Source organism: Lipophrys pholis, assembly GCF_963383615.2.
Source record: "Lipophrys pholis genome assembly, chromosome: 8".
Lineage (NCBI taxonomy): Eukaryota > Metazoa > Chordata > Actinopteri > Blenniiformes > Blenniidae > Lipophrys > Lipophrys pholis.
In genome coordinates, this window is record NC_137630.1 from 23,333,886 (window position 1) to 23,357,246 (window position 23,361).

The following is a 23,361-nucleotide window of genomic DNA, read 5'->3' on the forward strand; positions in this document are numbered from 1 at the left end:
CTAACACGCCATGGCAAAAGTCTGGGGAAATTAAAGCTTTGTGCTTTTCACTAGTAAAGCAAAGACAACATAAACAAAAAGAGAAACAGACCACTTGCTTACTGGCCTGCACTTATACATCTACATATGTATTGCTGAATACATACTGATCAAACTATGATTGATCATGACACATAAAGAAAAAAAAAAACATGACTGTACTTAAACACAGAGTTGGTCCAGGTTTTCTTTTTTTTTCTTTTTTTCTTGTGCGAGCATACAAAGTTGTCTTTTGTGGCTCTGCCCAGTCATGTAAACAGACTATGGCTTAGTTGTAATTGGTGTACTGGCTTAAAGCCTTCTCTGTCCTTCCTTTTTTTTTTTTGTTGTTTGTTTGTTTGTCAGGAGACATTTCAGAAAATTTTTCACTGATGTTCCTGAGGAAAGCATGCAAAACGTAAACAGGATTGACTGTCAGCATTACAGGATCGTCAATGTTTGTAAATCACTTTTCTAACCCTGTGCTTTTCTTTCTTTCTTTCCTTCATCTTTTTTTTTTTTTTTTTTTTTTTTTTTTTTTGTACTTCTTTGTACCCTGTGCTTCGCCAACCGAATACTAACTGGCATAGTTTTTGCTTTTGTCTGCCTATTGATTTTGGTCCTCCGTCACAACACATATAGTATAAAACATCCTAAAAATAATTCTAAAAATGTTTTTGATCACATAAAAGTTTTCTCTCTCTTTTTTTCCATAATTTTTTTTTTTACTGAAAAACAAAAATAAACAGAAGGAAAAATAACAGTCTCTCTCACATACATAATCTTTTGCAACAAATACTGGATTGCTCCAGAACTCCTCAACATGAACATCTTATTGGCATTGTGCTTACTCAGAGCTCCCCGTTGCCTTGTGGCCTGTATTTTACCTCACAGAGAGCAACATTTGGAAAAGAGACAACTGTGTGAGGTTTAGTAAACATCCACAATAAAAATTGACGCCATCCCTTGCACTCTTCAATGATGTCAATTTTGTTCACTACTTCATCTACTATATTCACACGGTATTTACTTGATTCATGAAGATATTCAACAAATCTCTAATCTATATCTCTAGGATTTTTTTTCTTTTCTCACAGTATTACACAGTATGTTTACATTTCTTTTTTCATTTTTTTTTTCCCCACTCAGAATCATGGTTGGATTTGTGGACACTAACAGTCTTTGAAATTGTTTTCCAAACCAACAATAACACATCATCAGCCTGGTGCGACAAATGCAGAGAAAATTAAACACGGTTTGAAAATCTGTTTAGATCACATATTGCCCCTGGAGGTAGGTGAATCAATTATAATCTTGGAAGTCCTTTGTAATGTTCTCTTTTGTCTACATGCTCCATGAGGGTTTCGTTGTTGCCTACACGTTGGCCTCGGCATTGGTCAGGTTGGAGGTCGGGCTGGTTGGGTTCGGGGGGCTGACGGGCTCTGTCGGGCTGGTTGGATTCGGAGGCGGGCTGGTTGGGCTAACAGTTGTGGTGGCGGGGTTAGCCGGACTGGCCACGGTGGTAGAGGTGGTGGTGGTTATAGTGGCAGTGGGACTGGTTGCCGGGTTCACCGGGCTGGTTGCGGTGGCCGGATTGGCTGCTGGTGGAGCGGGGTTAGCGGGGGTCACCGGGCTGGTTGAGTTGACAGGAGCCGGGCTGGTCGGGCTGGTCGGGCTGGCTGGGTTGGCGGGAGCCGGGTTGACGGGGCTGGCAGGATTGGCCGGATTGGCGGGGCTGGACAAGTTTGCAGTGTTGGTCTCCACTTGCTGCTCCGGTCCGTTCTCCAGACATCGTCTGGTGACTGCAGGAGGGTGAAGCATTATCCGAAGTCGCTGGAAGAGAAGCACAACACAAATGAATTCAATGAGAGAGAGGGGATGTTAGGTGACGTAGCGTGTTATCTCACAGTGTGAGATAAATCAAAACGCTGCGACGCAACCTGGCTTAAATGTCACATTCACCCAACAAATTAACGAGAGATGATTTCTTTCTTACCTCTTTGTAAGTACCCTTGAGCCCGAGATACATGTATATCATGTATCCTGGTATGAGAACCATAGAGGACAGTGCCATGAGCCAGCCTACTCCCTGACCCCAGCCTGGGAACACATAGTCTCCCATTTTGAGAGGAACCATTTGTACGGCGCTGAACAAGAACACCCCCTGTGGGAGACACGAGACGCTTTATGCATCCTGACACCACTGACTACAGGCAGCACTGTCTCGGCCTGACATGACTGCAGGCAGGTAATATTGACTTTATTTATCGTTTCGTTTTTCATGTCATGACTTTACATGTACTGTTCTATTAGTCCAGAGTACTCACACCGACAATGAGAGGGGTGAACACGACCCAACACATCTTCCACCATATACAGGGCTTGTAACCAATCATCTCCTGGATGTTGTCGTAGAACTTGTTCACACCTGCGAAACAAATGAATCGATGATCGAAATATTCATATCCAATCTATTTCAATTTGCTGCTGGTCTGCCATGCATGGTGATGAGGATGGCGAGGTGGAACACATGAGTGCTCATGACCTTGAGACTAAACTGCGCTTGAAGCTGTGGAAATATCTCTGGATAGGTGTGACGTTTGGTAACATTTGTTTTCCCTCTTGCAGGTGACGTTTTATCAACATGATTTGTGAAAATGAATGAATTGTTTTTTTCTGTAATCATGCTTACGGTTTTGTTCCTTTGTTTTACTATATTGCATGAAATATTGATGATACACACCGTAGCACCAGGATATGGAGATGCATTCAAAGAAGACCAAGAAGAGCAGACACATTCCACTGGCAGAGTAGTAGTCAAACAGTTTGAACACATAGATTCCTCCCTGGTCACAAGAGAACGAATACAATGTTATAAAAAGACGTTGTGTGCAAATATTGTTTGCAACTATGATTAATCAAGTGTACAAATTTCCTCTTGCCTGCTACATAAATTCACGTTTCACTTGCATATCTTAATTACATGTTTTATCTGATATCATGAATGTGGTGACGTGAGAGAGCTGCCCTGCTGTACCTGTGTGATGTTTGATAGTCCGATCACATAGGACACCAGACAGACAGCAGCGATGAAGATCTCTCGTCTACCCCTAAGAGCTCTGGGAAACTCATCCACCAGAGCAGTGATGAAGCCTTCAACAGTGCAGAACTGAAGGACAGAACCATAAAAACAGCATTAAGGATAGGGATGAATAAATGCACTATTTACACCTTGCTTATTTTTTAATACGCAGTGTTTGTCTTTTCCTTTTTTTTTTTTAATGGTCTGAGAACATTAAGAAGAATGCACTCTCTTCCAGAGAAGCTTTATTTTGCTGGTTGAACTGACTCATGATGACAAATGACAAAGTATTGCAGTGTGCAACAAACCGTGGGACAAAAACACTAACATAATCTTCTGAATGACCAAGCATCCACTTCTTGGAGGCCATTTTGGTAATAGCCCTGATGTGCAAAAAGCGGTGCGACTATGACATTTAAAATGGAGTTATAATTTATGTCTTCCACTCTGAGGTACTGTTGGTCACAGCCAGTTTATCACTGCATCTATGTTCATTTTCTAACCTGTGTGGTCTTGTCCAAACCAAGATATCATATGCAAAATAAAGACAGACAGACAGTGGGGCCTGCGGGCATATGGAGGTGATAAAGTTGCATTAAAAATGCTTGACAGCCAATGTCAAAGCCCAGCTATATCTGTCCACAAGAAGCAAATTGCATGCTTATCATGCAGAGCGCAGGGGTGAGCTGCATGATATGTACCTGAATTTAAATATTTAGGTCAGCCCATGAGCAGATCATCTCCAAGCCCCTTACCTGGCTGTCAATTCCCAGCATGAGCAGCATGGAGAAGAACAGAATGGCCCAGAGAGGAGACACAGGCAACTGGGTTACAGCCTCTGGGTAGGCCAGAAAAGCCAAACCAGGACCTGGACAGCAGAAATCACATTTCATTTGGGTTATTTTCATTGTATGTGTTTAGCAGTCAGTATCTGTGACAATCAGAACAGAAGACAGAGATGTGTAGTTACCTGAAGCTGCTACATCTGCGATGTCTTTCTTTGTTACATGTGCCATGAAGCCAACAATGGAGAAGATTACAAAGCCAGCAAACATGCTGGTACATGAGTTGATGCAACACACAATAATAGAGTCTCTGGGGAGAGAAAATGTAAAAAAAAAAAAAAAAACGACAACAAGAGAATCTCCTGTGAAAGATGCAAATTCACATTGTTCAAAATCATATGCAATGACCTTCCCTCAAAATTGTCCCCAAAAAAGAATTTGGCCAGAGCAGCTGTGAGAATGCTTCGCTGCTATGTGGTCCTTTTGATTGTATGCAGATGTTCAGCGACAATGTTTTCTTGATAAATCTAGACAGGTGCAGGTTAGCGTTTAGGAACTCGTATAGGAACTAGGATATACATGAAAGAAAGACTGACTCACTTCAAACAAGGCCACAAACTGCACAAAATGACTGCAACTATATTTATGTAACTGATTGTTTATGTGACCCAGAACCACGAGGCTGCTGCAGAAAACACTCAAGCTTCAATACCTTCTTTTTCTCCAGCTCGCACACTAACAGAAAGAAACAGCCTTCATTTCAGATTGTTATTACCGTCAGGCCAGGAACTTACATTAATAAGGGCTTTTAAAGGCTCTTATCAAGTATCCTTGAATACAATCATAGGGTGTATAATATGGTAAAATCACAGCAATTTAATTACTGCCATCGTCAGCTGTGATGATTCACTCTCACATAATACATTTCACATCTTCCACACTCATCGCCTCATACATTACATCCAGTTCATGGATCTTCACCAGTCTTACCTGTAAACATTGTTATTGAACGGGTTATAGCTGCCTAGAGCTATAAGTGACCCCAGTCCCAATCCATAGGAGAAAAAGATCTGGGTGGCTGCATCCAGCCATACCTGACAAAGGAGCACAAAGATTTAACCGTGTGAGGCTGAGTCTGGATCACTCAGGCGTGCAGTACATAGGTATGAATCATAAATCAGTGTATTGTTACCTCAGATTCTTTGAGCTTTTCAAAGTCTGGGGTGATATAGAACAAGATTCCCTCTTTAGCTCCAGGTAGAGTCACACCACGGATGAAGAGAATAAACAGCATGAAGTAGGGATACGTAGCTGAGAAGTAAACAACCTATAGACAGCAAGATCATTGTATCAGACATTGTTTCTTAAGGATATGTGTGGTTCATGAAATATTCAGTTTAGAAAACAATCTTCATTGTGTTTATTAAGACCCCCCCCCCCCCCCCCCCCCCAAAAAAAATAAAAAAATAAATAGAAGGAACAGAAGACGGAATATTCTGCAAAAGAAATCTCTGCAGCTGCACGTTGAATCATCTCTCTCTGTCTCTGTGCATTTGTGACTCTGTGCAATCATTTTGTGAGCAAAAATGTGAAGGGGGATGGGGGTATTTTGTGACCAAAACAAATTTTATTTTCCATGGTCATGTGATGAACTAGACTTTCAAAATGTGACATCACAAGGGAGAGAAGCTGCTCCAAGTGAGGGGAGAGGACAAAACCAGATTGCAGCGTATGGCTGTTTGTTGCTCCTCCTATCATGAATCCACACTCATTACAGACAATGTGTCAGGAGAAATGGAATTAGAGGAGCCACCATGAGGCAGAGAGGGATTAGTGAACATGAGTTTTTGGTGTCTTCTCTCTGATTTTAAAATCAATTTGGACAATACCGACTGCAGGCTAAATGATTGATGATGTGATATTAGACCGATTAATATTGCATAGCTGTCACATACTGCTCCATTGAAGGAACCATTACAGCCTAAGATCTCTTGGATAACCAATTTTGGCAAACGGCTTACCTTCCCTGTCCAGCTAACCCCTTTCCAGATACAGAAGTATACAAGGACCCAGGCAATGGCCAGTGTTATTGCCAGTGGCACTCGAAGCTGGCCTGGTTTTTCCAAGCCATCAGTCATTTCATGCATGTTGCGCCTATAAGTCGGAGCAAGCAACAATAAGACTATTATGCACACAGTGAAATAGCCATGCAGCAAGGGAGGCTGTCTTTTATGTAGCCCTGGGAAGCATGCGGGATACTTTAAAGCATTGCTGATGTGAAAAAGCAAAAGGAGGTCGTCAATATCTTACTCCCAAAACTCTAGCACTGCACTGGTGAGATTGGTGGTATCTGCAATGCTGTAGTTTGTATAGCATTTGTCTGTGTTCCATGGATTGTTACATGTGCTCCATGGAAGGTCCTGAAAAACAAATGAAATGTGTTTTTTGGTTGTTTTTTTTTCTCTTGATACCACTGAGGATTTGCAGTATCTTACAAACATCACAATATAGGGAACAGCCTTGACCTTATAGTGGTTTCAGGTTTGAAAAAATGAAGTGAGCACACTGAATACTTACAGCAGTGAAGGAGTTGTACAGGTAGTAAATGGCCCAAGAAATGATTACAATGTAGTAAATGTTGAGCCAGAAAGACAGGACAGCTGCTGCGAGGCCCACACCTATCATGAAGAAATGAATTAGGTTGTGTGTGTGTGTTATGTGGCCTCTATAAATCCTGGTCATAATGATCTCAGTGAGAGCAACAGATATCATAAATATTATTCTGGTATTGACTTTTCTTTTCCGCTAAATTTATTTCATTCTTTGGGTATATCAGATATTAAAACACCAATACATAGAATTGTTTCATATACCTTTAAACATAGGAGCCAATTTCCAAACTCCAAGCCCTCCAATTGATGTGTATTGACCAAGGGAGCATTCCAGTAGGAACAAGGGTACCCCAGCAAATATGAGGGTCAAAAAATAGGGAATCAAGAAGGCACCTGGATGGACAGAAGTACACCAAGTTAAGCATTCTCAAAGGCAACCAATCCTGAGCAAAAGCAACATGACGCAACACCTAAAACACTGCAACACCACGTCAATTAATTAGTCTTGCACATGTAGGTGGTATTCATTCTTTTCATGTCATCGACACGGTCAATTAGGTGAGATCGGCTATGTGTGCAGCGCGGAGCGTAAAGGGCCGCGCTGTGTGCGTAAATTAGTTGAGGAAAAATTGTGTTTACCTCCACCGTTTTTTCCACAGAGATAGGGGAATCTCCACACGTTTCCCAGTCCAATTGCATAACCCACACACGACAGGAGAAAATCAAATTTCCCTCCCCATGTTTCTCTATCGGGTATCTCCTTTTTCTTCTTTTCGGGTTTCACGTCCAGTGACTTGGGTTTGTCATTATTCGTGGCCACCTCGTTCAGTTCTGTGACTTGTCCATCCGTTTTGGTGCCGTTCGTCGCCATGTCTCTGGATTTGGCAGAGGTCCTGGCAGTCGGACGGGAGGCTTCAGCACCAGTCCACGTAGACAGCAGCTTCGCGGTTTTTAGACCTAACCTTTGAACCGAATGTCTGAGGATGAAGCCTGTGCTCACACGGCTCGTCAGTCGCCGTTAACCTGGAATCGTGAATAGAGCAATTGGTTGCTGTTTTGTTTATGTTTATCTTAAGATGCGCAGGAAAAAAAATGCTTGTTTATAGGAGACATGGGTAGAAATATTTATCTTATTCTCATTTTTCCCGATACCACAATGCCGATTGAAATCAAACATACACAATTTTACTTCAAAATGTGCATTTCAAAACGCATCTTCACATATTTCAAAGCCATGACAAAATTTTCATTCATATCAGATTCAACAATCACCCCAAAAAAAAAACATCGACGTCAAAGTCATTCTGACTTCCCTCCACAACTAAAAAAAAATAAAAGACAGAAGACAGAATGCACGCAAACTGATTGTAGTGTTAAAAAAAACAGATTAGCTGACACGGCTTCCTCTGCAAAATATCCAGATAAATAGGTCTAAAAAGAGATCACAGACTGACATCACGTACATAAATGACAAAGGAAAACTTTGAGACAATTTTTAGAATCCAAAGCATGCACTGCAAGCGCAAAGACGCACCGTAGCAAAAGCAAATAGCCTATGAGAATTAAGCACAATGAAGTCCACCAGTTACCACCTACAGATTCCCCCGACAGTTATCCACATACAGAAATGAAAGGAGCAGGGACACAGATAGGTCTCAAACAAACTGGAACACAAAACGTATCATAGAGACAAAGGGATGTCCAATGCGTAAAAGCTTTACGCATCTGGCTCCACAAATAGCTTCTTTATCTTATCGGACTCTTTGACCACCACACGAGTATTTAAACGCACGAGAATGCGTCTCCACATTTGCAACATCCAACAGAGGAGGAAACCGCAATCAATCCGACATTTAATTGGATATACCATGTTGGTTCAGAGATCATCAGGCAATCATTACATTGACCCCAGCAACATATTAACACAATTAAATCACCCGGACTGTCACCACAAACACACACACACACACACACACCCAAAAAAAAAAGAAAAAGAAAAAAGAAATGAATCATGCATTAACCAGACTCATTTGGTTCAAATACGCACACAAGCACAGACGCAAGAATTCAGCACCCAATTTACTCACAATGAATCTGTGATCTGTGCCGCCGAGGATACGCTGCCTGCCACAAATCTCGAAACGAGGTATCCGTAGATTCCTCCTGTGGGTCAAGTTGTAAACTCCCAATATTTCTTGAAACATAAATGGATTTTACTTCCATTAAAAGACTTAAAGGGACCATGCAGCGTTAGAGGTGTCCAAGCAGGAGCTGTCCAGCGGGGAGCAGTGCTGAAGACCAGGAGGAGGAAGAGGAGGAGGAAGAGGAAGAGGAGGAGGAGGAGGAGGAGGCTGAATCAACACGGGCAGCAGCCGCTTTGCCTTGTGCGACTGTCTAACATCAACAACCAGAGACTCAACTCCCATCTACACAGCCTCAATGTCATCTCAAAGTCGCCCCTCCTCCTCCTCCTCATCTTCCTCGTCCTCATCTATAGGCTGCACTCACATCGCACTTGCCGCGTGTTTGTTTTTAATATTTCAAACTGTTTCACTCTTTCCATTTCATCCAATATTGACATTGAGGTATTCACATTTTTTTCGCACCTGAAAAGCAAAGCACGCAAGTTTAGTAGCGGAGAAACAGTTTAAAACAAAGACCTGGAATTCTTCCAATTCAATGCGATAAAAAAAAGTCAATTATTTCACGTGGACTACAGATTCTTTTTTTTTCTTCTTTTTTTTGTTTGTCACGTTGTGAAGCAGGATTTCAGGCTCCTCCGAGCCCAGCAGTACTAAATGTGACCCCCTCCTCTTCACACATAAACACCCCTCCTCCCCCCTCCAAGTGTATGATCGAGGTGCAAAATAGAAACATATGGGGGGGTTAATATAAGCAGCATTATCAGGTCCAAACGCGTGAGGTGAGGCCAGTCAGCTGCTGTCTGCAAATCTGGCAAATTGTGATAAAGGGAGGGAACACTGGCTGGTTGTCTAACTCTGCCTGTAATCGCCCAAAGCCCGGCGTCTTCCACAAATGAGGGGATCATCTGAGAAGAATAAAGTCGGGGACTTGAGCTCGCAATTCGAAAAAAAAAAAAAAGAAATGAAAAGAGAAAAATAAATATTTGGAAAGGCATATCCGGATGGGAAAAAACGCGCAGGACGCAGGAGGACGTGGATTTGTTTTATTTTTTTAATTTTTTCCAATTTTTGCCTTCAAAAGAAAACCATCTGGGACGTGCAAGAAAACAAATCTTAAAGGAGTGCTTCGTCAGTTTTCCAGTTTTCAGGTAAGTGTGATTTAAATAGACTTACATGTTTTTATGTAAAGTTTTTCCTCAACTATTCTGAGTGATGCCACGTTGTCTACTTGTTGGCGTTTAAACTTTCCCTCCATGATTGTAGTTTAAAAGTCCACACGTGTTTCCTGATAACAACAAAAAAAAAAAGGAGAAGAAAAGAAATTAAAAAAAATGCAGTTTCTAATTGAAAGTTGAGTTGGAGGGATTGCACTCTGACTGTGGTGGCGTAAACTGCTGGAAATGCTCTGGCAAGGGGCGATCGGAAGCGTTCAGTCTCCAGTGTGAATGTTCCTATCACAGGCTGAGAGGGCACCAGATGGCAAACCAATGAGGGGTGAACTAACCTACTAAATGATACCACATGAAATGCAGCATTTAAAATCCCATCTGGGTTGGCGTCCCTGCAGACATGCAGTGTGAAACATGACACATATTTATACACCTGCTGATGGAGCACACAGGCATGTCCAATAGACTGGTGACATGGACTCTCAGCCAGCTGACCTCCTCACCCTGCAGCTTCGGTTTGATTCAGCTCGCTGCCCTTTTCACCGCCAGCCCGTCCGTCTCTTAATTTCAGACGGAAGCCTGTATTTGACACCTTGTGAATGCTGTATGTGCTCCATTAGGCTGGAATTACTTGTCCTTTCTTGTAATGGCTTTTAGAGTATGTGACTGAGACAGAGGCTGGGGTCGCCCCTCTTTACAGGCCCACTGGCTGGAAAATCTTTTCAATGCTGTGGTGGTATCTGGAGACTTGCAATTCACTTAGCTGTTAACATTGCCTATTGTGTTGGGGTTTTTTTCTGCATTGTTTTTCATGGCCACATTTCTTCACTTTTTCACACGAACACCGTGTAAATACTGTAAAACCTTAACATATTGAGATGTAGAAACACAACAGACTGGTACCCTGATTTAAAAAATAACAACACATCAAAGCAATGATAATGCACTGATATACAAATGTTTTTAACTTCCAGATATTAAATCTCATGCAAATGATCGAAAATGCCACTCATGCATTATGTAAGTATGATGGCATAACCCTGCATGATTCTGCTCTCCATTTTTTTTTTTTTTTTGTCTCTCTATGTGAAATTCTTCATCAAAAACCCACGTCGAAATGAAATACCTGCTTGGAAACCTCCAAGCACTTCTCAGCTTTCAGATGCATCTTCATGGTCTCATATTTTTCAACCCCACTCTGCAGTTTGAGGCCACAAAATGAACTGATTAGCATGATGATTAGTCATTAGTATGCTAATCATAAGCAATTCACATATTTTATTCATATTGTCGGGGAGTTGTTTTTCTCCTTCTGCAGGAATTGTGTACACATCCCATTTTATTCTTATTGTAAACATTCAAGTCAATGTGGTGATTTGCTGACAATCTGCTGTGTGAATTGGTCTGTTGCACGCTTTCACTATTGCGACTATAACATATTTGTCAATACAATAGGGTGGGTAATTTGATTTTAAAAACCGTTATTTCTATCATTTCTCTGTGTGGCATGTACATATTCCACCAATACAGCAGCAACAAAATAATCACCTCGAATACACCGACAATGGATTACAAACCATCTTTCATGCTAAATCTGGTTATTGAAACGGCGGTGAATAAAAACAAAAGCAGAAGAGCACAATTCAAATACAAAATGGATCTCAACAAAGATTTACAAAACCTCTGTTTTGACGATATCCAACAGGGTATTTAAAATATACATGTCTTATTAGGTAATCCCACAAAGAGTTATATTGTCTGTCAGAAGCCTGCAGCCTCTTTTCTCTTTTTGACTGTCACTGCTGCTGTATGTTCCTCCTGGTTTGTAAACGCAATACGGCTGCAGCGTTACTCGTCCTATTGATGATAGAAGAATCGGTATACATTCATTTCACTGGGGAAGCAATGCATAACTGAATAAAGGCTCACTCAGTGCTTCAGCGTGGAGCACGAATATAATTTGGTCTTTCCTCTCGGGGATGATTGATGAAATTTACCTCACACCTGCACATGCTGTGAAGAATCGCCTGAGGCAACCATCGCATCCAGAGCATGCATGCAGCTTCTCAAGGTTTTTTTAGTTGCCACTTTGTTATCTTCACAATGCATATCTTCAGAAGACACTGACATCACTTGGAGACTGGATGGTTTTATTTGTCTACGTTCCTTTAGTGTAGCATTTGTTTAGCATGACCTAAATTACTGTGAAGTGAGTGCCTCAGCAGCTCTGTCTCGCCTCGTTCTTCTTCCTCCCCTACGTCTCTCTCCCTCTCTCTCTCTCTCTCTCCCTCTCCCTCTCTCTCGCTCTCTCTCTCTCTCTCTCTCTCTCTCTCTCTCTCTCTCTCTCTCTCTCTCTCTCTCTCTCTCTCTCTCTCTCTCTCTCTCTGTCTCTTTTGATGCCTCCTGTTGGCTTTTATTCTTTCTTACACACACACACACACACACACACACACACACACACACACACACACACACACACACACACACACACACACACACACACACGGCAAAACAAGCTGAGAGGACATTTTTTGACAGCAAACAGCTTTTGCCAGATTATTTACATGCATAGTGAAGTATTGTGGGATGTAAAAATCAGTGAGGTGGGCTGTCTAATAATATTTCTGGAATAGTGGGTGAAGCATCCACTAATTTTAGAGGGAGCTTTTGCTTTACCCCCCCCCCCCCCCCCCCCCCCCCCACCACCACCACCACCACCACCACCAATACCACACACACACACACACACACACACACACACACACACACACACACACACACACACACACACACACACACACACACACACACACACACACACACACACACACACACACCTGATTTTACCTTCCTGAAGGGATCAACTATGCAAAGAAGTTAAATCCCACAGCGATATTATATCATTTCCCTCTTTTGGGATTCGGATGTAGAATTTGCCACTCATTCTATAGAATTGCTGTTACCACAAATCCATGGCGTTTGGCAGCCATGCTTCAAGAGACATCCAGCCTCGTTGCAGGTTTAACATGTTTGGCATGAACCACGTATGATGCAGACAGGCATACCTGTGCTGATTTGTTGACAGCCCTGTGTGACAGCCAGCACACGGTGTGGATTTAGTAAACATATGACCTCCATGATAACCAGTATGGGGGCACTGAATCGCTTCACATTTTGTACATGTGTTGCTAGGCAACAGCATAATCGGTCTCCGTCTCTCCCTCCTTATACGGCTCTCTACTGGGATTGCTGTGCCTCTATCACTGAAAATGGTTAATTAACTTCTACAAAAAGTCCATTAATGGTGCAGATTAGGCTTCTGAGAGTGAAAAAGCTCATCCAGGCGACACAGAGATATACGGCAACATATAACAGTATGTTAGAGATTAAAAGGGCCTTTGAAACGAATGATCCTAGAACAGTGTGTTTTGGTTGTATTCGAGCAATAACAGCTTGAATGGATTTTAGAAACGTTATTGTCCCTGTCAGAAAGGTTGCACGGTGAACGAGACAGACACAGACTAATTTAAAGACATTTATTCGGTTTATCCTGGTAAATACATGTTGAAATGCAACATAGTTCCCGACTTATCTGTGCTACTTTGCATATATTCAAACATAACGCACACAAATCAAGCATCACGTGTGTCAAATATGTACTGTGAGGGTGCATTTGTGGAAACATGATGAATGCAACAAAATGCTGCAAACAGAGGTTGTTTTTTTGCTTCCCTGTAGGAGGCCCCTTTTAGATGACATAATGTTGAAATCACATTTAATCTTATTAAAACCTTCTCACATGATTGTAGAGTGCCCCTGTATAAGATTATCCCTACCTCTTTGCACTAAAGGAAAATGAAGTAATTGGACGCGTCCACGTATTTGGATCCAAAGTTATTATGCTGTTCTTTCACTTGTGTATGTGTATGAATCCCATTGAGTTTGACATACTTGGCAAACATTTTGTTTACTTTAACTTGGATGACGTGAAATTTTACCTGTTTTTGTTTTTTATTGTAAATGTTATGACAATAACAGCATAAAGTCATCCTTACAGTTAAAAAAAGAAGAAGAAAGAAATGCACGTGAAAGGCAATTCTTCTAAAGTTCAGTGAGCAGAATATTATAATTTGGTCCATATTAATTATAAAGCAATGACAACAATGCTTTTATTAAACTAATTGAATGTTTGTCTTGTTTCCTAAATTCAGCTTTTGCTCTCAGAAGACAGCCTAATGAGAGACTAATTTTGGATATAGGATTTACTTCAATTACTCATCCCTTTTTTGTGGTAAGTTATTCTTTAAACGATCATCCACACAGAGTCTGCTATTCTGTTTCTCTTTCATACCAATTACCTGTATCCAAGTCTAGAAATCAACTGTAAGCACATTAGTTAATTACATAATCCATGTTATTATCTTTCAATATATCTTGAATATCTGAAAGCTGATCATTTCTTTGAGAAGATTTAACACATTAAATTTAAAACTGCATTATTGAAATAAGGGCAATTAAATCTCTTTGGTTTGTATAATAAATTTGCCTTGTGGTGTATATTTGCAACTTAACTTTTCACAAATGGGCAAAATGAATTCTTGGTCAGAAATGTGGAATCGAAAAACTCCTGAGAATAAAATCTCAGAGGTGTGTTGTTGGGTAACAGCTACAAATATGCTGTAATTGTCTCCGGCTTCTTCTAGATGTACTCTCTTGCTGCAATTAGCTGTTACAGATCAGCTCTCAAACTTCTCTGCTTGCTGACGTTTCTTAGTCTCATTAAATCATTATACAAGGGCTTTGTGGAGTTGAAGAGAGAGGGGGGGGGGGGGGAATAAGGATTAAATCTATTTGATTAGAAATGAATGACACAATGTGCACTAATCAGGTTCAACATCTTTTTAGAGGGAAAAATGCATTACAGAATATAATAAGGTGCTTTTGCATTAGCGTGATAGCTCGTAATAAGGTTAAATATTGTAATAATGTAAAGCAAAAGCCTTAGAAATTTAAAGATTAACTAATGTGAAGGGCTTTAGATGAATTCTGAGGAACCAGTGAGCGTGTTTGTGTTTGTAGATTATAAGTTACTAATTTTAGGATGCAGCATAGTGACAGACTCCTGACACAATGTGAATATCCGGTTTGGATAATGTCTTAAATTCATGTCATATGAGAAACTCCCTTCGATGGTCATTTTTGAAGATTTTTGTTTTGGTATGTGGATTCTTAAGACAGGTGCACTATTGGCTCTTTAAACATTTTGCACCTGGGAAACTTCCACAGAGAAGGCTGCAGCAGTTTCATGACACTTAAAGCACGTCAGTGTCGCGGGGAATGAAAGGTCCGTCATCAGCAAATCCAAATAGGAAGGGATCCACGACATGGAACACTTCAAATGGGAGCTTTGACAGAAGCCTGCAATCCTTTCCCGCCACACTGCCCCTGCTAATCCCCTCCATTCAACCACATCACTATGGAAACTGACTGGATGTCTCAACCTTGCTGCCGAACTTGTGCCACGCAGACTTGTCCGCCGCTGACATGTAGGTGGTGCTGGGGAGGGGGAAAAAAAAAATGGCTGGCTGGTCCCCTCTTCCACTAATGCCAACAGGTCTTCACACGCTGTGACATTATTAGCTGCTGTACTGATGTAGGATCATTGCGGGTTAATGTGTTGGGAAACATGATGGGGGGGAGCGGAAGAGACATATGCTGTGCTCAAAGCAGTGCAGGAGTAAGCCCCTCAGCTGTTAAAAGATAAAAAAAATAAAATACAAACTTGGTGAATACTTTAAGGTGTCTGGAGCAAATTTTCATATTCCTTGTGTCGGCTACCTTTTCCATTTCCTGCCCTGTTCCTCAGGCAACATTGCAGGAGAATATTTGTCATGGTTTTAAAAGGTTTATCAGCTTCAAAGCTGAGGGAGCCGGTTGTCCAGCCCATCAGTGAGACCACGCAATCCTTCCAGCGCCGACAAGAATGTGTTGAGAGCATGTGGACAAAATTTTCCCTGCTAAGCTCCCAATTCAGAGGCTCCACGTAAAGCTGGGAGAAACACATTTGCATTTGCCACTGACGTCAGGTTTAATCCATCCCAAACCACTTCTTCAGCCCCCCTTCAACATCTTGGAGAGGAGCCCCAGTAATTGCTAAGATGTTTACAATCACATGGTGATTCCTCGGATCACAGGTAAACACATCCTTAACCACCAAGTTTATTTTTGCTTTTAACTTTCCAAATTCAGAGTTCAGAAGGAGATTAAGATGGCTTTGCAACATAGACCCGGCCAAGGTGGCAGCATTTCCAAAACTACAAGATAGTATAAAACCTACTGAACCTGTACATGATAATCTAATCAGAAACGCCACAATCCTCCATCAGCATAGTTCCAGCTTGAGATCTCTTTTCCAAACGATTCCCTGAGTGTGAAATGCCAGTTTGAACCTTTCCTGTCTCAACCTTTGCTGCATTTTGAACACAGAAATAGTTCATATGTGTATCATGCTTGCTGCCGTCATCTTAGAGCATCTTATATAAATACCAAAAGCACATCCAGGACATGAATCACCTGCATTGCTAAATTTCATCCCAAAGTTGACCTCCATGATTCAGTTTAAGATTGCCTGGTGTTTAATTAGATAATCTGTCACACGTGAATTAATAGAGTTTAACTATTAAAGTCTGCATTTCTGATTATTTGTGTTTTTAAATTTCTCAGTTTCTTGTACGTTTCGTTAGCCTTTATTTAGTCAGGAGAACCCCACTGAGATTGATAATCTCTTTTACAAGTGTGTCCTGGCAGCAGTACATAAAACCAGTTTACAGTCTCAAAATAACACTAAAATGTTCTTAAAACAAGTAAATAGCAGAGAAGTACATGAAAAACAATAAAAAAAAGTACAGTCACAGAGTAAGAGCATATGACAGACAGTTAAAAAATAAATGAGCCAAAGACAAGAACAAGGTGACGTTTTTGTTTCCAGGTGCTGTAAAAGGGCCCTAAACTCTCCCAGTGAGACCAACTCTGTGAGTTTAAAGTCTTTCTGTCAAGCATTCCCTGAACATGGAGCAGAACACATGAAGGCTTTTTTTGCCCAGTTCCGTACGGACAGTCGGAACCGTGAGTAAAAACAAAGTCTTTGGACTGCAGACCTTCGTAGTTCCTGGGTTTCTGGGTCACATGACTACAAAGGTACGGAGGCAGCAAACCAAGAATTGCCTTGTAGATAAAACCAAGCCAGTGAATGCGTCTGCGTAAAGATAGAGCCGGCCATCCAACGATGGCATCTGGGGGCTTTTTAGTTTTCACGTCTTCTTCTGGTTTCCTCCCACAGACCTAAATGATGCGTTTGAAGTTAGTTGGTGGTTTTACATTTCCTGTGTGCATGTGCATGTGTGTGTTTCATCTGTGATGTACTGCTGGCGGCCCGGGGTGTGTAACCCCCGTCTTCACCCACGGGCCGCTGCGATCACCTCCAGTGCCTCACGACCCTCAGTTGGATGAAGCAGTGTGGGAGATGGACCGTTGATTCAAAAATAATGATCAAGTTTAAACTGGAACAAACAAACAACCACAAGAGGTGCAGCCCTTTGAAAAAAAGTTGTGAAGAAGTTTCAAGTGAGGAAGAGGAAGTTGACTTTTTTTTTATTCATGAAGAATGAAAGAAAGATGACACATCACTTCTTCTTGCTGTAAATGTGCAACAAACATTAGTCCATTCATAGTCCTGGATTTTTAACAGAGCTTTCTTTTTTATGGTGCACCAAGTATTTTTTTTTCAGAATTCCATTGTGCACGCTGTTTTCATTTACATTTCACAAATTCTCCCCACCATTTGTTTTGCAAACCAAAGCTATATACTAATTTATCCTTGGCATGAGTAAAGATATTTTCTTCAATTAACACACAATGTATGACGATAAACCCACAGCATGATCACAAAAAGACACCCATGTTTTCAATATTTTCAGCCGTAAATCAAACACACACAAATGGATTTATAATTTGTTTACTTTTTGCTTTTCCAAAATAGCCCCTGAGCACATAGTAAACTATGAAATAAATAACTAATGCATTTAATAAATGATTCATGTCATTTATTCCTACAAGTTCACATCTGGGAATGCACCAGTCAGCAGTATTTGGAGGTTTATGAGCGTATGTCAGGGCCAACTCATTTGCCTCTGCAAATGATGCTGTCACAGTTTGGAGAATATCATCTTCAGTTCAAGTTTTAATTTTCACGATCTCTCGTTCTCAGTTAACAAAAATAAACATGTCTAATACATTTCTCCATTATTTTTCTCACCTTGACTTCAGTCAAGAAATGTTGACGAAGGAACTCCTCGGTGTGTCCTTGGCAACTGGGAAGAGCTCCTCCTTCACCCGAGACCACAAGACAACTATTCGTTTTAATATATCAGTAAATAAGGTGCAGTGGGTGGCTGCTTGGTGCATAGCAGGGCTGATGAAGTCAAATTTTGACAGCGCGAGCAGGTAAAAATTTAACCAAAAGGTCACTGCGTGTGAGCAGCATGAGATTTTATTTGAAGAGAAAAACGAGCCTTGATAGGACTACTAGTTTACTCACTGAAGAAAAACTTTCTGCGTTCAGATTTGTATCTAATAATAATGGTGTAGAATTTACTTTTATATCACTAAGTCATTAAAATACTTTTTCACAATCAATGACATTGATTAAACAGACATATCATGTATATATATATATATATATTTTTTTTTTTTTTAGGGTAATATCTGTTGTACAGTTCCCGTGCAAATAAACTGTAACACTGGCGTTGCGAGGGTCTCCCAGCAGACATGTTGACAGCCCCTATTTGTCAGTTTGACATAATAGAGTGAGCTTGTTAAATTCATCCATCTTGGACCTTGGGGGGGGGGTTGGAATTCATGACTTCATCATCTTGATAGTGATATCTAACTTATTTCCTCCATGATCTTCCATGTCTCCCCACTGCACAGTAAACACATCTTATTGAGAAGCCAATGGCGGACTCGGAAATTGATTTAATTTTGCTCAATTAATCAGAGTGATGAGTGTTTTAGCACATGGGCAGATTTTCCATTAGTGGGTTTTTCCACTGAGGACGGTAGCGAGTTTCAGCTCTTTTGGACAGCTGTCTTTATCAGGGTTTATTTTTTGTGTGTGCGAATTGTGGGAGGATGAGCCCCCATAACAATTTAGTGAAATATCTTCGCAAAAAAGCCCTGAAAAACCAAATTCAGTTTTTCATAGAAATGTCTTTTTATTTGTACAAATTCAAGGAATTGTGTTTGTATTTTCTCTAATATTATATTGCATAAAAAATGAAGCTGCTCATCATCAAGACACTGGGTTTTTGCCAAATGTAATCGACTTCTCTTATTAAAACAAATCATAGCAGACAACATAGGACCTGCTATTACTTTTAGTGATATTTTGTCATTTCATACTTAAGAAGGTCAACTTCTGCAGGCTGATAGTTTTAAAGATGATTAAAATGTTATATTTTCATATAGTCTAGCAGGAGACCTTTGCTGCAGTCAGTATTGTCAGTATGTCAGTATTTTAGAAGCTGTACTTTCACGTTTTATCACTGGAACTGAGATTGAGTGGATGTTTTGTCTCATGTCATGTAGTAATAGTTTGGTTGGACGGACTGGACTAACTAATGTCCTTTGTATTATAATATATAATATTGTTTCCGGGTCACATGGTTAGTACTGAGTTTCAGTCTGAAGTGTGTGAAGAGTTTGCATGTTCTATGGCACATGTTTTCTCAGGGTATTACACGTTTCTCCAGAAACAGCATTTGAGGGTAATTGGTGGCCCGAAATATCTCGTAGCTGTGAACGTGTGTGTGATTGCATGACCTGGCGACTTGATGGTTGTAAGTTAAAGTGTTATATGTTATGAGATGGATTGACTGATACTGTGTCAGGGTGTTGGGATACATAGGCAATAAAAAGTCATCATCTTGTGCTAGTTAGATATCTTTAATCAGAATTATCCAGTGAGTCTGTTACGGCGTACGCATTTTGTCTATTTAGCACATTTTCTCACTTCAGCAGTGTAAAAACACTTTACACTGCCACATTCACACATTAATGACAAGGTGCTGAACCTCCATTGGGATTACTGTGGGATTTAGTGCCTTGCTATAGGACACTTCGATATGCATAGTTGCGGTATTGAACAACCAGCATCGGAATTGGGAGACAACCAACTCTACTAACTGAGCCTCAGTGCCAATATGTGACACTCACTTTGAATTAGTGTTGTCTGATCAATAGTACGTTTAAAGAAACTCGCAGTGGGATGAAGCACCAGCATGAGTTTCCTCAGTGTAGCTCTCTGCAGACCCGCCGCACAGGTTAGAACCCACCGTACATATACTGTATGTGATCATGCAGTGGTGGGTATTTGTTGTTTTTTTTCCCTGTAAACACCCACTCAGTGTACCCTCACTTCATATTTGACTGTTCTCCGTCTTTGAACATCTGTGGTAGTATTTGTGTGGAAAAACAAGTTATTTCTTTCCCCCCCAAAAAAATCTATTTTATAAAAATCTATTTTTATCTATCTGTGCAAAGCACTTCTGCTTCTGCATTAGAGCAGATGGGTTGAGGTGGCTTGGCACCTAAGTACAGATGCATTAGCAGTGAGAGGTGGAAAAAAAACCAACCCGAAAGTATGCAAAATAAATACAAGCACCCAAAAGCCATCCTGAGGCCACGTGCTCACATTAGAGCTACAGTTACGTCAAAAACTGCCCTTTTGATTTCATGATGATTTTCGCTCCTGCATGTGAAGTAGCTGAATTATGCTGTTTAACCTTTTGCACTGCGTTGGGATACAGAACATGGATCATAGTCGGCCGTATGAGGGAGGCTGTCTACGTCAGACATGTCAGGCATGGGGGACAAACCCAGAGGTTGTGAATCTGTGCAGTGCCTTGTTGAACGTATATTCGTACAGATCCGGAGATTGTGTAACTGACTCGGTGTGTGTGTGTGTGTGTGTGTGTGTGTGTGTGTGTGTGTGTGTGTGTGTGTGTGTGTGTGTGTGTGTGTGTGTGTGTGTGTGTGTGTGTGTGTGTGTGTGTGTGTGTGTGTGTGTGTGTGTGTGGTGCGTGGGCATGTATGCCGATGTGTACCGGTTGGGAATGTGAACAATGTTTAATGCAGCACCTCCAACGTATCCATCTACTAAAATGGGACAAACGCGTGAGCGAGAGAAGTCACTTAATTTCGTTGTTGGCAATGGCATCAGGAAACACTGACCTTTCGTTGGTTCCTCGAGGCCATGAAGTGAGTCACATGACAGCCGGATATTTACAGTGCCTCTCGTCACTGGCCTTGTCAAATCACAGCACACTTCACTGAAGCCTCGTCGGCCCGAGGCTGGACTTCAGCTATGCAGACAGACGCATAGGTGTTTTATCTCTCGTCCACTTTTTATTTTTGCGCAAGCTTACAACGAGCCGGGATAACGCAGAAGAACATGGGGGCATCAGGGGACATGTGTGTGTGGTGGTGTGTGTTTGTGACAGTTTGTGTGAGTGAGTGTGTGTGTGTGTGTGTGTGTGTGTGTGTGTGTGTGTGTGTGTGTGTGTGTGTGTGTGTGTGTGTGTGTGTGTGTGTGTGTGTGTGTGTGTGTGTGTGTGTGTGTGTGTGTGTGTGTGTGTGAGACACAGACTGTCTGCAGGACCAATGAATTTCAGGCCAATTTATCTTATGAATGAGCCTCTGGAGGGCATTCATCCCCAGACAGTTCCATGAATCGTATAACTATAAAACTGTACATCTTGCATCGGGAGCCTTCCTGGGTAGAAAGTACCTTTCCGTATCTGTTTTGACATTCCTCTTCACTAGAAATGTATAGTTCAGCCCTCTCGGTTATGATGGATTACTCCTTCTTTTCATCTTTTGATGATTTCATATTTCACTATCTTAACCTTGTCTCAAGTGGTAAAGTGGCACTTGGATTTTTGCTTCTGTTTGCAAATAAGCCTGAAGTGGTTAACTGTTTTGCACACAGACAACCCCAAACTGCAGCACTAACATGACACAGAACAACACCAGAATTGTATTTCTTGTTGAGCCAGGTTTGATCAAACGACAATTTGACAAGCTGCGAATGTTTCTCACCTGATGCTGCTGATGATCACTCTAGTATGATGTGACTTGTGAGCTCACCTGTTGCAGCTTTAATTGTCGAATTCTCGTTTGGTGTCTTTCTGTTCATGACTTGTGATTTCAACACAGGTTCAAGCTTTCTTGAAAAATCCCATTCTGCATGTCACAAGATCTTTTGATGTGAATGCTGAGGCCATTTCTTGCACAGATTTACAGTGGCAATAATAACTTGGTGATTTTTTTAGCAGGTGTAATATATTCTCTGATATGTGTATTGATATTAATCATCCACAGCTCACTCTTTCAGTTTTTTCTACTTGAATCAATCATGACACAATATTCATGCTGTTGTATGAAATATTTTAACAGTTTTAATCTTCTCAAACCAGAAGATACTGAAATTCCTGTGCTAACTTGCCTTTTTAACATAATTTCCAATGTATCTGCATTGGAAATTATAATTGTCTTTAAGACACAACAATTTTTAATCGGGTTGAATTATAAAAAGTAAAGATATATCTTACATATTTAGAACAGCTTAACAGCTTACTATTTAAATAAGAAAAATTAGAATTAGTTAAAACCTTAAAAGGTTTTTATTGCTATTTGTAAGTACTCAAATAAGATTTCTTGGGTTTTCTTTTTTCTAAAAAATTAGATTTTTCGAGGGGGGTAGGGGGTTGGGGGGGGGGATGGGGGGGGGGGGGGTAGAAACTTTCAGGAGTGAAAAATGGTGACCTGGTTTTCTCTCCACACCAGCAGAGTCGAACTTTTTAGATTTAATAGTGCTGAAGTTGTACCGCTGTTCATTTTACTTAGAAATGTCTGAAACATTGTCAGAAACCCGGAGGGCCCTCGGATTCCATTTCAGAGAGCAGCTATTTGAGGCAAAGAGGAGAAGGCAGCGACACTGACAAATCCAAAATGGGTGTGTGCGCACGGAGGAAATTTTTTTTCTTTTTCTTTCTTTCTTTCTTTCTTTCTTTCTTTCTTTCTTTCTTTCTTTCTTTCTTTTTTTTTTTACAAAGACAGGCAATTCTTGTCATCTGCTCCACTTACAGGAGCTTAAAAATAAAATTGTTGCAATCAGTCACAGCCCTGTCTCTCCAATTTTATCCCTTGTGTTTGGTTGACTGAAGGGTTTCTTGCTGTTTGGGCTCCCACAGACCTTTATGTGCACTGATTGGTTCCTGAATAGTTCCTTTAATTATTAAATCAATTTACCAACAAAAATCCTTTTCTGCTATATGGAGGTGTGTTAAAATAGCACTTGTCCTATGTACTCCATGATAACTTGACTAGGTTTGAATATATCTAAGGATAAACAGAGGCTCCAATGTTATGAAACAGCAAACAGTATATTATATTTTGTGTTACTTGGCAGGCTTACAGGGTCGCACGAGTACT

The 23,361-nt window shown here is 40.9% G+C and overlaps 1 protein-coding gene across 1 annotated transcript; it reads right to left on the reverse strand.

Moving 5' to 3' along the window:
- Positions 1 to 248: 248 nt before the first annotated feature.
- Positions 249 to 8,962, reverse strand: LOC308113469 (sodium- and chloride-dependent GABA transporter 1-like). Its single transcript, XM_080469787.1, has 15 exons — positions 8,585 to 8,962; positions 7,137 to 7,520; positions 6,759 to 6,890; positions 6,463 to 6,563; positions 6,196 to 6,305; positions 5,907 to 6,039; positions 5,078 to 5,212; positions 4,876 to 4,979; positions 4,071 to 4,195; positions 3,856 to 3,968; positions 3,056 to 3,187; positions 2,762 to 2,864; positions 2,346 to 2,446; positions 2,015 to 2,182; positions 249 to 1,851 (listed from the first exon to the last, which is right to left on the reverse strand). Exons 2-15 carry the CDS (start codon positions 7,366 to 7,368, stop codon positions 1,393 to 1,395), a joined length of 2,148 nt encoding a protein of 715 aa, XP_080325913.1. The 5' UTR covers positions 7,369 to 7,520; positions 8,585 to 8,962; the 3' UTR covers positions 249 to 1,392.
- Positions 8,963 to 23,361: the final 14,399 nt, after the last annotated feature.